Source organism: Solea senegalensis, linkage group LG1, assembly GCF_019176455.1.
Source record: "Solea senegalensis isolate Sse05_10M linkage group LG1, IFAPA_SoseM_1, whole genome shotgun sequence".
Classification (NCBI taxonomy): domain Eukaryota; kingdom Metazoa; phylum Chordata; class Actinopteri; order Pleuronectiformes; family Soleidae; genus Solea; species Solea senegalensis.
The window spans coordinates 3,740,160-3,757,607 of record NC_058021.1 but is presented as its reverse complement, the minus strand read 5'-3'; the positions used below and the strand labels follow the sequence as shown (position 1 = coordinate 3,757,607).

Sequence of the window (17,448 nt, the reverse complement as noted above, 5' to 3'; positions counted from 1 at the left end):
CTGGGATTTAAGGTTATGGCTCCAGGGAAACAAATCTTGATTTAGGTGGTGAGGATATGCATTCAGATTTTATAAACCAATTGTTTACCCTGCCAAACTGTGGCAAAGTGAGCAAGCCTTGACCAAGGTCTGTGCTCCCTGACTGGTTTTTGCAAGTCTTTATTTATTCATTTGGTACCTTTTATTTACCTGTTCAAACCTGACCGAGCCTGAGAATGTGGACCGAGCCCGACCCGAAACCTGACATGCATTCTGTATTTTCTGCCAGGGCTGGACACAGTTAAAGCCGAAACTCACTCTGACTGTGGGGGAATCACTTATCTGTTAAATGTTTACACAGTACATTTAAATTAACCCTATTTTATTATGAAACTTATATTTCACTCAAATTGAACTTGAAATTACAAATGTAAATGGACCCAAGGCCTAACAATCACTTCTGGATTCTTGGGTGATCCAATGGGTGGTGCCAGGTCTTGACGGGCTCAGGTCAGTTATCCATGCTCCAACTCACATAGTGTAATGTGAAATGTGGAACATGGAGTGAAGTTTTATTTGCTGAATCTTCTCCCATTGAACTTAGTCAAATTACGCCAACTTTTTCACCTCACTCAATTCTTTCTGAATATATATAAAATAAGACGAGACGGTCTTAGGTTTTGGTTTTGAACATCACACCTGTAGTGCCGCACATAAACAGGAAGTCAGACCCTCAGGTCGTTTTCACAGCTAATAGTCGGTGAGACTTGGGGGACTTGGTTCAATTGGGGGTTGCTTTCACACTTTCGCAATTTAGTGAAACAAACCGAACCTTTTGAATAACGTATTCCCCTCAAACAATGAACACAGCGAATCGAGACCTACGTTTTTAGGCGGACCAGAGTGGACAGAGTGAAACTTGACTTTCTGAGCAAGTGAACTAGGGTTGGATGAAGAAGGAGCTGGTGTTTCCTCTTTTATTTCTTTCTATGGCACTTTTTTTCTTTTGCATTTACTTCATTGATACACCAACTTTTCCCAACAGAAAGTCATTTTTTCAAGAATTTTATTTATTTTTTTTAAGAATTCTTTCTTATTTCAAGTGCATTATCATCTTATGCAGGAGATACAAAGACCTACCTGCACCACATGTGCTGCACTTATCATTCAAGTCAATATCCCAGATTGAAAGAAAAGAGAGAGAGAGTGTGTGTGTGAGAGAGAGAGAGAGAGAGGGAGAGAGAGAGAGAGGGGACTGTTGCTATGAGAGAAAAAAAGGGAAAAGTTATGAGAAACAGTTTGGAAGAAACCATTTTGACATCCCTCTCTCTCTCCCACTCCCCCTCTCCCTGAGTGTGTATGGCTTGTGGCTGCATGTGAGGAGGAGAGGAGCCCACCCCGCCTCAGCTGTAGTGAGGAAAACCCAGTCCAGGCAGCCAGCAACCAGCGCGTCTCTGCCTACCAATAGGCATGCTCGGCTCAGGCTCAGGATCAGGATCAGGCTGTGTGCAGTGCTGAAGCTGGGCGCAGGGGAACTGCGACGGCCGCGCCAAACGCATCTTCTCAGGTATGCGCCTGTTACATATTTACGCCCTTTTATGCATTTTTTTCTTTTTTTGCGCTGCATTTTTTTTTTTTTTTTTTTTGCTGCATGCTGCTTCCTCCATGTCAGGTTGATTTTCCAGGGAGGGGTTTGTGTATGTATGTGTGTGTGTGTGTGTGAGAGAGGGAGTGAGCGCGGGTGGGTGGGGGGGTGGGGGGGGCAGCAGAAGAGCCTGGTAAACACTCATCTGCAAAAAGCCTCTCCTCGTTAACCGCGCGTCAACTTGCACACACCTCAGAAATGTTCGACACAGATGCTGCTGATGCTGATGCTGCTGCTGCTGCTGCGGAGCATGAGCGCCTTCTTCCCGGCTGCATGCGTGCATTTCTCGTGGGAGGGGGGGGGAGACAAAAAATGCAACTGGGGAGGGAGGCTGATTTCGCCCAAAACATGACCGCTGATTGACTGACTGATCTTCAACTTAGGAGTGCGTGCAGGTAGAGAGCGAGAGAGAGAGAGGGGGTTTGCGGCACTGACCGGGTGAAGCAGGTATTGGTTTAAAAAAAATCATCTCATAGCAGTCAGTTTTTTTAAATGTAGGCTGTGCCACATGCACTGCAGCATGCAGCCTATAGCTGATCACATACATACAGACACTGTATCCATGCACAGAGTCAGATATTCCTCCAACAGTGATGTATTATTGATAGCCCTTGTGTTATGATACATGTGGATCTATTTCACAGTCATTATTCATTCATATAGAGAAAGGCTCTTTTCAGGGACGGTGTTGATGTGTGGAAACCAAAATGTGCACAACTTGAGTGAGTTTGCGTGCGACGAGTGAGCCTCATGGTGTGGCTGCTCTTGTTTTTCCCTATCACTAGGTAAGATAAGATGTAGGTACACTCCCTAAGCAGTTAGGGTGGTGCTGGCTGCCTGCTAGTGCTGATGTGTTACAGTGGCCACTACCTGTGTATGCAGTCTGCTATAGGCCTGCCTGTACATTCTCAACCTCCGTCTGCGCGCTTCACCTCCTGAGAGATTGTTTGGACAATAAAAGCACATTTAAAAAAGAAAAAAGAAAAAGTTTGAAGCACAATGTAGTTGTTGTTTTTGCAGGAAAGTTATCACCGACAGCGTCTGTGGCCGAAAATAGACGTGTTTGTTTTTCGTGAAAGCAGAGACTGACATTGAATGATTAATTGATGACAAAACACCAGCAGCAACTTTTTTCTTTTTTCTTTTTTACTCTCACACTGTAGTTACCTCTCACTGCACTCACGCATGCCCCCGGTGCTGTACGTCTCACTCATGTACGTTGCTGAAATAAACATGGGATGCGTTGTTGTTGTTGTTGCTATGCAAAAAAAGAAAAAAGTGCCACATTTGCACTGTGATCATTTGAGGCTGTGACCTTGTCAAAAAAAGGGCCACGGTGTCTGGGTCACTCTCACACTCTTTTGTTAAAAGAAGCTTCGTCTGTATCTTTCCCACTCATGACTGCTCATGGATTTAAGCCCTTGAATCGATCTTTTTTTTTTGCTGCATTCGCCACACTTTCCATTCACATCAGAGACGCTGATTTTTGTCGTGTTTAATGTTTAATTTTAGACTCTGCGAGAGCTCGTCTACAGTCAGTGACGACAGTTCGTTTCCACTTGTGTCGTCCTTGAAAATACAGTGTCAAACACACAGCACACAGGGTGGTGATGGTGTTCTGCCGAGCCTGATACATCTGCATTACATGAATTTACCTCCAAGCCTTTCTGACTGATCACAATTGTGAAATAAGTGAAATAAGCGTCCAGGAACGAGGCGACCTCCTGACTGCAAAGTGCACAAAGTTAAGAAGTGAGAAAAACATTAAGGTCACCTTGAGGTCAAGAGGAGGCGAGGGGATGTTTTATTTGAAATTGACGCTGCAGCATTTAACTGAGTAATCAGTGACTAAATGAACTGCCGACTACTTTGAATATTGAGTGCGAGTGGGCTTTTTTGTGTCACTTAAATGTGAGTATGTTCCTGGTTTCTTTGCTCCGTTTGTGGACAAAACAAGTCATTTGGAGTTTTGGTAAAAAGTGATTGACGGAAATAATCAACAGATTCATCGATAACAGAAATATTTGCAGCCCTGGATTTATTTATTTTTTAAATTAGGGATAGAAATTAAGGCAGTTTAGTTTTAGTTTTTGAAAACTGGTTGAAAACTCATGACTTTCTTGGATCTGCAGTGATTGGTCACCTATTGTAAAGTTGTTGAAAGAAAAAATAATTATCTTCTCGCTGAAATATACTGTATACTAATACCTGAATCAATAAAATATCAGAATAAGGCTGAATCATTTATAATAATTAAATAATGTATTGAAAATACCCAGACGTACAATACCAATATCAACATTTGTAACAGTAAATCTGCACAATACAGATCATTTACAACAGAATCTGATATATCTGAAATATTAGCAGAACGTTTTCTTTACTTTCACAACATTTTTCCAAAGTTTGTTTTGTGTGCAAATTTGTGCGTATAGATATTGACAATTTATGGATTATTTGTGTTGTAGCCTTCACTTAGAAAAAACAAGTTCATTTAACTTTGCTATTTGTAAGTTAACTTAAAGAAATAAAGTAAATTCATCCAAATCTTGAGCAAACATAGCAAGGAGGAAAAAAGTAGTAAAGATTCAGACTAATAGGTTAAATTATACTAACAGTTTACTTCGATATGCAGAACTTGCTTGTTTGGATTTTGTTTTCAAAGTCATAAAGTTAAAAGGAATTCAGTCAATACAATATGAGCTTAATGTGCTTAAAGGTTTAGAAATGATGAATGAGTCGATGAATTGATTCATTTAAGGATCACGCTAAAAGAGAATTAATGTCCACGTCGTGTCTTTTTGTTTTTCCTTATTTTTATTCATTTTCAGCCGAGTTTCTGCTGCATTTTTGCTTTTTCCTAGTCATTAACTTTGAAATGGATTATATGAACCGGGGACTCAATCACTTTAATTACAAGTAATAAATGTACCATATTTTTCTTGATGCCATTATGACACAAGTGATGTTGGCAACGTACCAAATTTAACCACACATGCTGACACGGCATGGAGGGAAAAAGGGGGCAGTATACATTATATGTAGTGATTTATTGAATATTCAATTTCCTGTCTGGGTACAGAGAATGTGTTTAGTTAGCAGGAATGTATCTGACAACATGGTAAAGGTATTCAAGCTCTTGTTTTTACTTAATGAAGAAGAACTTCCCTTGTCGTTTCCACACGCACAGTTATTCACAGTCGTTTAATGGACGTAAAGTAATTAATAGTTACATCCCTACATTAGTGTTGCCGTCTAAATGCTGTTCTGCGTGTCAAGAGAACAATAAAAGTGAACGTGCTGACTGATGACAGATGTTCCTCCTGGAAACTGGAGGATAAATCACAACTTTTTATTGTAATCATGTTTTAGACGACGAGGAAAACGAACCGCGATGTCGGCAACCCAGTGCTTTAAATACTCTAAATGTTGCGGCCGTTACGTTAAAGCCATTTTGTTAACAAGCAAGTGGACAACATTGTCTCCTGGCCACGGTTCTCAAAGTGTGGTACGTGCACCACCAGTGGTACGTGAGCTTCCTGCGATGGTACTGGGAGGAAAATCAGAAATACGGTTCGACTGTATATACCAGGGTACGTGAGCATTATTATTGAATAATAATACTAATAATTAGAGTCATCTAACGTCACGATACCAGTGTGTGAAGTGTATGTGAGGAAGAGGAGGAGTTAAAGGTCAAGTATGTAAGATTTAGTGACATCTCTCCTCCTGCTGGAGAAGGAGAAACATGAAAAATGATGGCCTCTGTACAGCAAGGTCATTTCCTAAAGAAATCTATGAAAATCAACACTTATAGACTTTTTATTGCATGGCTTATTTGTTCAGAGACATCTGATCCCAGCCTAACCTGCTGATCTGATGGGAGATCACTCACGGTGCCACAGGTGTCAAATAAAATGGATAAATCGGTCCATACAAACAAAGGATTTTCATTTACAATTAGCTCAATGGGCAAGAATTCAATAAAAATACATAGCAATGTCATTGGTTATATATATTTCACACACACAATGTGCAATGTTTGTCACACAAGTGCTCGTTTATGTCAATAAGGACGTTTAAAATCACACTTAACTTTTTTTACTCGGGTACAAAAGTCAATCTTTAGTCAATTTTAGTCAAAAATTCAATTTAGTCAATTCGAAATCTTCTATTGTGATAACAATTTTGGTCCAGCCCGATCTACAATGACTATAAAGCAGCAATACTTGTCGGAAAATGTCGATCCGTTTTTACCAAACCTGAAAATGATGATGTTCACAGATGTCTTGTTTTGTCCGCAAACCAAAAATGATTCAGTTTTAATGAGTGTCTGTGTTATATGGAGCAAACGAAACCAGAAAATATTCACATTTAAGATGCAGAAAAATCAGAAATCTTAACGTTGCAGCCCCAGAGGGACATGTGGACATGTTCTCTGTCTCCTGTGTGGATTAATATGCAACATATTCTTGGATGTATAGATTGTAGGTTGATTGCTAAAGGAAAATGAGTCTCTCATATTTTTGATAATTCCGTTTTTAGATATGCTTTGTTTGAGACAAACTGCTGAAATCTGTTGTTACTGAACAGATAAAAAAAAAACCCAATACAGAACAGTGATGACTTTGACTCCGCAGTGGGCATGACAACACTGTGACAGCCCTAACTGCAGAGCAACTATAAAAAGATGTGATCTTAAATTTCGCTGTGTGCACCTTTAAATCTTTCAGCCGCGTACGTCAGAGTTGCTGTTGGAGACACAAATTATGTCTGCACAAAAGACTGAGCCACGTTTGACACCTTTGTGTTTAATTTGGGGGAAAAAATAAAACGCTCGCTGACTTTCATCGCGGCACAGAAAGTCGAGAAAATGCCACGAATCCTCCATTTGTGTGCGCGCAGAAATAATCTGTCCATGTGTTCCCTCTTCACTCCCCTGTCCTCTCCCCCTTAGTGATGGCCTCTGCTGAGCAAACGTGCTCCAGCTTTCACCAGCAGCACTGCGCATAAGGCAACACACCCACCTTTGCCCTCCTGCCCAGAAGTGAGAGAGACACCACCATGTACAGCGTGGAGGACCTTCTCATTTCGCACGGATATAAATTGCCCAGAAGCGGACCTCCCTCTGCCACGCCTTACGACAAGCGCCCTGCTGACTGCCAGCGTGAACTTGTGGACAACAGGGCTGCCCGGGGGACACTCAACGGGTACGAGGCGGACAGGGGGGCGTCCATCACAGGTATCTACGGCACTAGGCAGGCACTGGTGAAGGGTTACCACCCCATAGACAGCGAGGGCGTGGAAAGGAACCTAAGGAGAAAAGAACTCGGCATCGGAATCGGCATCGGCATCGGTATCCTAGGTGATGCTCAGCCCTTGGGTGATTCTCTCGCCACTGATAGTGGGTGAGTATATTTTTTCCCTCTCTTTTACAATCCCCCCACACCCTTTACCCCCCTTTTTTCCTCCCCTCTTCTCACTTGGGCCCTTCAGTATTGCATGCAAAACTGAGTCTGCACTGCGTAGGGCTTTCTTTTTTTTTTTTTCCTCCTCCTCTCTCCTCTTCCCTTTCCCCTCCTTCCAGAGCTGCAGAACACTGTGGCTGCAGCGGCACCGCTGACATACAGATATCAGGAATTATGAAAGGTGCCTTTGCTCTCCGAATTGTTTACATGTGTGCACGGGGAGAGGTGACTTGCGTCTCTGCGGATCCCAATCATGCACCGGTGCGTCTCTGCAGCCTTCGTGAGGCAGGAGGCAGATGTGAATTGCAGCGCTACACAGCGCAAACTGAGTGAGGAGGACTAAACATGCCTCAAGACAGGCGCGTAATCACTCCACTGTAAACACTGGCACACTGAATCACACCCCAGCACGTGCTTTGTGATGTAAGCATGTTGCTGGGCAAGTGTGCACAGTGTGGCTCCCCTCAGCCATACAGTAGCATATGCTGTTGCTGAGGATGTATAGAGACTCGCGCAGTGATTCAGTGCAGGTGATTAAGATGGGAGATGGAGCTCATAAAAAGGGCTAATTGTGATTCCATTTTATATTCTCCCTACATCCCTACATTTTGTATGTATATGTATATATATATATATATATATATACATATATATATATATATATATATATACACATATATATATATACATATGTGTGTGCGTGTGGTTATGTTTTCTATTATTTCTTTTTTTTCACAGAACTGTTGGTTCAAATCACAGCTGCTGTTAAGGCTGAACAATTAATTGTTTTCAAATCGAAATTGTTGATATTGTTCTAAGAACTGTACAAATTAAAAAAAAAAAAAAAGTACTACTCCAACTACCATTTATTTTCATAATCATTTAAATTGTCGTTTATTTTCTCGATAAATCGATAAGTTGTTTGGTCCATTAAAAATCCAAATTTATTCAGTTTTAATATTTTAAATTTCTTTGTTATATGGAGCAAAGAAACCGGTAAATATTCACATTTAAGAAAAAAAAGGTTTTAATTATTTAAAAAACACTCAAACAGATTAATTTAGTATTCGATTAATCATTGCAGCCCTAATTGCATTAGAATATAGAGTAGTAATGTGGTAATGCTTCATCACATTTCAAATGTATTACAGTCAATATTAAACGTTGTAAAAACATATTGCAAATCAAATCGCAGATGCAATATCTGTCAGAAAAATTGAAAATGAGATATTTTTCCTAAAAAGTTGCCCTGACAAAATACAATTTCTGATTTATTTCATTTGAAGGAGCTGATGGTTACGTTTGAATTTCAGCAAGGATTTCAAATCCACCCTTGCTCGTTCCATATAAGTGACAAGCATGCTCAGATGTGACCTGGGGGATATTTGTAGATTTTCACAGTGTTTCCGCTGCCTCCTTCAGCAGTGCTCCTCCACGACAGCAAGAAAATTACTGCTGTTGCTTGAGGAAATTAGAAATTACAGTGTAATTTAACAAATGACCCTCTTTAACACAAAGAAGTGACCCTCTGGATTTTAGACTTAATCTGTTATGATATACTGCGCTACCTCTAATGTAATTGTTTTGGCAGTGCAACATGCATTACATCCTGCACTTAGGAAGTAAATATGGATGTGCAACTAAAATGATCTCCAAGCAGCAGTGCTACATCACACTGATTTTTTTTTAACCTGCCGATGCCATTTTATGTTAGTTTCAGCAAGTGTATTCAAAATGACAGGAATGCGTGTGGCATATAGCGAGACCCACTTATTCTAATGTTCCCCTTAATGTTTTTTTCTGTGACATAGTGGCCCTGCATTAAAATTGTATGCTGCATTTTCTTAAAAGGTTCAGTTTGCGCTCACTAATTGAGTTATGTGATCAATTAAACACTATGTTTGCTTCTTTTACTTGCTTTTGTGTCGGATCAGGTAAATTGGCCATTGACCAGCTTGTAAGATTGGGTCAGCACAATTTAATATGCAGATCGCGTTGCAGTGGCATCACTATTTCATGGTGTCTTTAAGGGACTCGGGAGCCGCTGACTCAAGCACTTCTGTCTCATACTATATGTGCTGGCTCTCGTTGATTAAGTTGCGCCGGAAAGCCAATACTGTCGAAGCCAAATACATGCTTGAGATGATAGACAGATTGTTTCGAATCTCAAAAGATAGTGTTATTTTATTAATTTTTATTAATTTAATTAATCCAATCCAATTTGTTCTTGGATTGCAGAATAATGAATAATTACCAAGTAAGGATTTTTTAATTTTCATAAACAGATTACAAAAAATATTGATTTGACTGTGTTAGATATCATTTGCAGTGTCTGTCGGTAACTACACCAACCTAGTTTCAGAGTCTGTCTTTGTCTCACTCCCTGTCTGTACAATGTGGCTGCCTTATTAACGCGGAGCTTTTCTGTCTTTTTTAGGTTCTACGATGTTCCTAGTTTGACTTATTCAGAGCCACTGAGTCATGAGGACAGGGATGTTTCTTACTGGCGAAGGCGAGGCCAGGACTTCAGCATCCTCTTGGACTATGCTGATGGCAGGGAGCTGAGGGCCTCTGCTGGTGCATGGAGGCCACAGGCCCTGATTGCAGCAGAGGAGCACAGGGCAGAGAGGCAAGCGCAGCAGCTATGGGAGGACATTTCCTGGCTAAGGGACCCAGATGCAGCCCCTGGTCAGCTGAGGGTGACTGGGGAGAGGAAATGCCAGAGCCTTGGTACAGAAGAGTGGAGGCCTGCTGTGGGCCTGGGAAGGCAATTGTCAGATGGGGATGGGGACAGGTGGTCTAAGGATCAGTATCGCTTGAGGACACCTGAGGGTTTTTTTCACCCAAGAACTAAAGCGAAGTCTCAGTCTCTCCCCAGAGTCTTGTCACCTGATGGAATTGTCAGCAGAGAGCTCATTCCATCCAGGCCTAGCCTACCTGATAGACAACAGAGGATAAACAGCACTGTCTTTTCTGGGCCCTATAGCAGGTATATCTATAGTGGTGCTGTTGGCAGGGAGCGTTGGGGTAGGAATGCCGGGCCAAGCAGCCATGTTGCACTTTTACCAAAGCCCAGGTTCAGCAGGCCTTTAAAGCCACCGTCATATGAGATTCACCAGCAGACTAGGGGTAGCGCAGAAATGCTTGCTATAGAACAGGGTGCCAAACAAAAAGACAGGTCTCTGTATTATCCAAGGGTTGGGGACTTCAGACAAGACTATTTCGCACAACACTCTACCATCTCTGGAATGGAGCCCCCTGGCTACATTCCACCCCCGTCTTATAGAAGACCCCCACTACCAAGATCTGTCTCAATCAACCGCAATGAAATTGCAAACGTAAGATGGAGGGCAGAAGCTCTGCAGATGCACAGCTCAGATCCTGGGAGGTGGTTGTCTAGACAGGCAAGTGGTTCATGGCTGGAACACTATGGAGATCGCAGTATGCTCCATCGGAAACAGGTGCATTCTGGACCTGAAGAACAACCAGGGCATACCCGTCAACTCACTGAAGAACCAAGAGCAAAGCAAATCTCAGGAGGGCCTAGTGGAAATTCTCTCACTGACTCAGATAAGATCCGCAACATCAACAAAGAGATTCCGCCTGCTAAGAATTTAGGACAATCTACAAATGATAGTGCCTTTCCTCCCCAACAGGGGCCAGCTCTCAATACCGAAGCCCGCAAAACAGCTCCCACTGAAATTGACAGTAGTAATCGATGGTCCAATAGGGGAATAAACAAAAAAATTGACAATGTAGCTCCAGAACAAAACCGTAGTCAATTTTTGCCTTCATCTATTTTGGGTAAACCACCACCTCCTCCATGTAAGCCGGCTGATCAGGGTGTCTCTGAAACTGTGACAGAAGTAAAAAAGGTGGAGGTACCTGAACCACCAGAGAAAGACAAATCAAAGAATCTAAAAAAGAGACTTAGCGAGACAATTTTTTGTTTGGTGTCTGTCCCCGTTACTCCACAGCTTACTGGGATAATCCGTGATCAGAATAACAACAATGAGAAGTCACCAGTCCCAGCAGACAGTCCGAGTGATAATAAAACCGGCCACTTAACAAACCAAAGTCTCCAAAGCACATCTTCAGCTGAAGCTGAGCTGCAAGCACTAACTGGTAGCATAGCAAGCAGCAAAACAAGCAGTAGAGCAAGCAGTAAAATGTTTAAAAGGGTACCCTGTAGACCCCCTAAAATAAACCATTACAAGGAGCTGAAACTGTCTGGATCCTGGCCTTCAAATCAGTATCGAGACCAGGAGACACAAACTAGTCCAGAGGTCCAGAAACCTGACCCTGAAAACAAGGAAGCACAACAGGAACCTGTCCCTGCCGGCACTGAAGACTCTCCAGACAACAGCAGTCAAGTGGGTACTGCTTTCACTTTTCCGATGAAGGGGGTAAAGAGCCTGAAACTGTCAAGCAACAGCGCCTTCTCCCTGACAGCCACCTTCTCCAACCAGCTGAACAAGAGCACAGCTCAGCAGCCAGCAGTACCACCCTCAGGAAATGTGGAGGAGGCCAAACCAGCAGCAAACACTGGGCAGGAGGCATTTGAACAGTATCTACTAAAACCAACCAGCCAGCGGCCATGGGATGCTGTAAAAGAGCTGGAGACCATCAAAAAAGAGGTCCAGGATCAACAACAGCAACAGAGCAACAAACAGCCCAGTGTGGACAAGTGCATAGAAGACCTGAACGAGGCTTACAAAGACATCTTGGAGCTAGGCACTGCCAGCAATAAAGTCCCAAATGGTTCTGTACAAATTCCTGAGCGTATCAAAATCCGGTTGACATCAGAACCTCTCAACAAGCCGAGCAGCCTTAGGCGCAGCGCAGTAAGCTGGTCTGTTGACCCAGAATACAGGGAAGTTAAGAGCGCCTTCTCCAGACCTGCCACAAAGTCGGTGACCTTTAGCAAGCAGCTAAGGGAGGAACTCCCTGTCCCACCACGGGAGACAGGCTTTAGAGAATACAGGGTTGTAACTCATCTTTCGCGCAGAAGAAGCAACGATGGCCGAACAATAAAATTAGATCTGCCAGACGAGCCTATTGAAACACCACTTTGCGACTTCAGTCCAACAACTAACACCACAGCAGCTGAGGTGCCGTGGGCAGATAGGCAGCCCATGCAAGATGCCTCTACACTCACTAGCCCTCCTGATTATGAGGACATATGCCAGGCTTTGCGTCAGTCCAGAGACCCGGCAGATGTCGATAAATCGTCCACAGGCAATTCAGAGTCCCTTCAAGATCTCAGTGCTGACTCGGAGGAGGACTGTCCTATCTGTAAAAGGGAGCTTGAGAATCAGATGAGACAGGGCCCGTTGCCTCCACTTCATGAAGAGAACAGCTCGGACAGCTCAGCCAATCAAAATGGCAGTCCACCACAATGTTCTACCTTAGGAAGCCCAGCAGAAGATGCTAATACAGAGGAGTCAAATGACTTCAGTTTGAATCAGTCAGGGTCTGACGTATGTGCTGAAACAAAGAACCAGCATACATTAACGCAGGAAAATGTGGGAGAGGATGAAAAAACAGACAATGCTCAGGCAGACACTTTGGACAATTTGTGTGCAGGAAATCTTGCTGAGAGCATACCAGCGCATGAAGCTACAGATGAGAGTTCATCTACTGTATCAGCAAATGTAGTGACTGCAGACCTCCAAGTCACAGAGGAACAGAGAGTTGGTGAAAAATTAACTAAAGATGTAGATGTAGGAGAAATGGCAGCCATTATAGGAGAAACCCCCGAAAGCAGTGCAGATAAACAGTCAGCAGAGGTTCAAACTGAGTGTGAAAAACTAGACAGTTCAATGTCTGATGACAAGCAGGAGCAGAAAAAGAAGCCTTTTGCTGTCCCAGAGCATAAAATTGGTTCACGGACTCAGTTGGGACGAGACCACCCAGGGTTACCAGAGTTTCCACCAGATAGACTGCCACTTTCCATTCCGCCAAACCTAGACCGCAGGTTGTCTCTTAGCCTGGAGGGGGAGAGGAGGGGCAGGGGTCCATCCCGAATCGAAGCATTGCAGAACAAATTGGCTGTTTCTCCTGGAAGGGTGGCAGTTGAGCGCCTGGCCTGGATGAGAGATGTGGACGTTATGTATCGTGTGAGGCGTCTCAGCTTTAGGAGCACGGACTCTGGGGAAGGGGAAGCAGAGGCAGATGGGGAGGGCAAGGATGAACACGTTGAGGACACTCACCCTGATCCTCAGAGACATAAGGAGAATGACCAAGAAGTCAGCCATTTACAGCAGGTCTCCAAGGAGACAGTGTTACAAAATGAGGAGTCGTCATCTCACTCAGGTAAGATAAGACAATTAGACATATTAAAGAGCCCTGTGATTTTATTTGTTTATTTATTTTATTTATCTTACTTTAAATGATCAGAGATGAAGAAGCTGTCAGTGGGTCTTGCTGTTTAAGAAATCTCCACAAGATGGTGCCCAAAGAGAGTGCAGATATTTTACCCTCAGCAGATTCAATGAAAAAACATTTCTGAAGTTTTTTTTATAAGTTCTCAAATTTATAAGTTAACACATTTTCAATTTGTTATTGAAAGTTGTATTTTTACTTTTTATTGTCTGCTTTTCTTTATATAATGAAGGATGAAGAGTAAAATACAAAACATGCAATATTTGAATAATTGAAATATGTGAATATGTAAATACCCTTCTCCTTGTATATCACAGAACCCCATGATCCCAGCCGAGTGGGGACAATGTAGAAGGACTATGATCATCATCTCCATCTGAGGTTATTAGCTCCAACACTGTGACCTGGCTGCCTACTAGAATGCCTTCATCTCATTTTGACACTGAAATGGCCTTCTTGTCCGACAAGAGCAATGTGTACACCCTCACCCTTGGCGCTGTGTTGACTTCTATGAGTGCTGTTCCACTGCCAAAGGGAGGTGCCCCTTTAACTTGGGGGGTGACTTCCACCTTGGGTCCTTCCCTGGCCTTCCCAAACTGACTTCCCACTGCCCCATCTGTCCTCCATCCCCGAGCCCATCTTCTCCTAAGGTTTCTTCTAGTTAGTCTTCTTGTAGCGGCTTGTCCTTTCTATTCTATCCTCCTTAAGCTTTTCTCATTGGCAGACATTATGCAATTCTGTCACGCATACTAGAACTTCTAAAATGTCCATAAGTGAGTATATTTGAGACATTTTTTTGCATTCTGTTTACAGGTGAGCCGTTAAAGATATGAATGTAAGCATTTACGTTTGACCGAGCGTAGACATACACCAAAATAAACTGCGTATCTGAATGTTGTGGAGTGGCAACAGCTGTTTTAGAACTGGACATCACTGTCTTTGGCTCAAGAACTGTTTTGATTTTCAGATAAGATAAATCAGCCTTTCTTTTTTTAAAAACTGAAAAACATTGAACCCTGTTTAGTTGCTTTTGTACACACTGCAACCATAACCATAACACATAGAGCTCTTCAATGAAGAGTGACTCTTTACCACATGACATGATAGATCAGTGATCTATTATTGGATACACTGGTTCTACACTAGAGAGGGAGAGTTGCCTTCTTTAACCAGACGTGTATTTCCTGTTTGGATCAGGCGAAGTCTCTGGTTAGCTGCCTGATCAATCTGGCTTGACCTGATGTATAGCTCCCATTTCCAGGTACTTTCAGGAAGCAATAAAGGCACAGATTGAGACAAAATGGTGGTCAGCCACTTTGATTAATTACCGATAGATTTAAGGAAAAAGAACAAAAACAAGTTCCATAGAGCAATACTGTTGTACAAACAGCTCAGTGGTGCAGTGGAGCTTTGTGTAGGAACCGCGGTCTGAAGTTTAAATGTGAACGTGTCATCCAAATTATACTACAGGGATACGGAATCGTGTCAGGGTATATGGGGGCTTAACAGGGGTGGGTGTTTACTTCATGATATACGGTATATCTATGTTCATACATCTGTAAGCAAAAGATGACATTTCACGGAATATTTATTTTTCTTATCATCAAATTGTTAATGAGTTTGCATAATGTACAAAATAAAGTATATTTTAAATATTTTAAGAGATATTTTGTATTCAACCATGAAATTTTATTTCTCCATGCTTATATCAAGCAGAAAGTATCACGTGTCTGTATAGTGCCATAGCAAGAGTATACATAATTTTCTAGTGCTTTAAAATCTAACAGAAAGTTGTAGGAAAGGATGACCCTGCGGTGTGCCTTGATGACACGATTTGGTTTCAGTGAGCGAGAGGGTTCATCAATGCGAGTGCTGAGCTGATGGAAACGTTATGATTGTGCCATGATTTCCTATTCAATAGTGCTTTTCCATATGCTAAGAGTCAACGTCGGATGCTCCTTGTGATGTTTGAAGCATAAATCCATCTCTTTTATTTCTGATGTTGGTGGTCAGATATTTTCATTTTTGTCCTCGTTTGTCTTCCAGTCCCAATGTCACGTATTGTTCCGTTGTTGCTTCTGAGAAATGTGTTCAGAAATAAAACTGGGATTGCTTTTTTGTTTTTCTTCCTTCCACTCTTCCCTTCCACCTTCTTTTCTTTCCCTGTTGCTTTCATTGAACGGCGTGTTCATTCTGTGCATATTGTTCTGCTGTCACTAACACTTATTGTACTAAAGGATAGAATGCGGCGTGCTATTCTCGGCTAAAAACCATGTATTTGCGAAACGTATGATTTTTTTTTAAATACAGGGTTTTTTGATAAATTTAAAATCAAAATCTAAATGACTAAAAAAATTTGTCTTGTGGAAAAACACACCTTTGCTGTTACATGGTTTTTCCAAAATAGCAGTGCATTGGTTTAACGTATCAACAGATCTGTAGGAGCCGTCATTGTTTGAACGTTCACTTAATTGTTATGTAGCATTTTTACAGCTGTAGCATTTGATCAACTAAGAGCTTTGTCTTAGCATTTCAACCATTTCTTGTAAATCTGGATCATGTCGCCTTACTACGTGTGCATTACATTATACTCCAGGCAATGCCAAATATTAACGTACTAAGCACTGTTCATACCTTAGGTTTTTACAACTTGCTGTTCTGCCATCCCTCTGACTGGAGAGGTACAGTAGCATTGTTGATAGTCTCTGCTCTTCATGCTGTTTATCTGCAGGAACATTGAATCAAAGCTGTAAACTTATTTTACAAGAAAAACATCATTATGAATAAAAGTTTAGGATGAGATTCAGTGTTTCAAAATGATTGTCAGCACTACAGGGAGCTGACATGCCCATAATTACGAACATCTCATTTTCAATTCATTTCTGAGACTGAAAGGCTTCGCCGCAGTCTTAAGTGTAAACTGCCCCAATTACATTTAAATAGGTATTTCAGTACATATGAATCCCCTCCCCCCCCAATAATTGGCATGTCAGGTACACTTGAACATAGTGTCATTTGACTCTTTGTACTGCAGGTTATGTGCAACATGAAGTAATTATGCACACTTGTAATATTTTATATTTTCATATGAGATTTAAGTGCTTTTTGTACTCAGACTTTTTTTTTTCTTCCTTGCATGAAATGCAAGAGAGAGGGAAAAAAAAAACTTTTCATAAAGTATTTGCATTTGGTACTCCAATAGTTAAAAGCAGTGGGCAAAACGTTAAGTTTCATTTTTTAATTTCCAAAACTATGCCAAGTATTTAAAAGCTATTTTTAGAGTAAATCAAAAGAGAACTCATTCATTTTTTTCATTTAGCACATGCCTTTATCTTTGTATCTATAAATATGAGCATAATCCATAGTCATGATTGTGCTACTGTTGTATGATACTGCAGTCTGATTCATAAATAAACTCTTTGCATGAATGTTGTTTGTGATCAATTACTTACAAGAGACATCTAAAAACATTATATCGAACAAAACACCTTTGTTTTGATAAACTCAGATTTTTGCAACCGCATCAAACCTGGTGCTGAAAGTGGTTCGGGGAATGTGCGCTCAAACTTGCTAGGATTGATGATAGTCTGGCCCTGAAGCTGCCTGTATGAAAATATTCAATTCCGAAAACTGCGCCCCCTGGTGACGGCAGACAGAATTAAACTTAGTTTTAGATGCTGCTCTAACAGGGATTGTTGTATCCACCCGAAACTTGATATGCGAGACCCCAGACCAGTCCTGAACATGTCTGTAAAAGATTACCTCCCCAGAGGAAGTAGAATCCCGAAAGGAAGTAAGGTCTAACATTCTCCAATCGGCACAAAACTTGATGTGAGTCAAGGGACCTTCCCTAAACACATTTACGGACACGCCTTCCACCCAACAGGAAGTCGGCCATTTTAAACAGGAAGTACCCTCTAACATTGCGCTGGGACGCCGCTGAAAATAATTAGCACTGAAACTAACTAGTAC

At 41.8% G+C, this 17,448-nt stretch overlaps 1 protein-coding gene across 1 annotated transcript; it reads left to right on the top strand.

Moving 5' to 3' along the window:
• Positions 1-1,257: 1,257 nt before the first annotated feature.
• On the top strand, positions 1,258-16,904 carry LOC122782283 (junctional protein associated with coronary artery disease). Its single transcript, XM_044046576.1, has 4 exons — positions 1,258-1,546; positions 6,582-7,032; positions 9,530-13,407; positions 13,794-16,904. The coding sequence occupies exons 2-4, from the start codon at positions 6,689-6,691 to the stop codon at positions 13,826-13,828; spliced, it is 4,257 nt and encodes a 1,418-aa protein (XP_043902511.1). The 5' UTR covers positions 1,258-1,546; positions 6,582-6,688; the 3' UTR covers positions 13,829-16,904.
• The last annotated feature ends 544 nt before the right edge of the window (positions 16,905-17,448 follow it).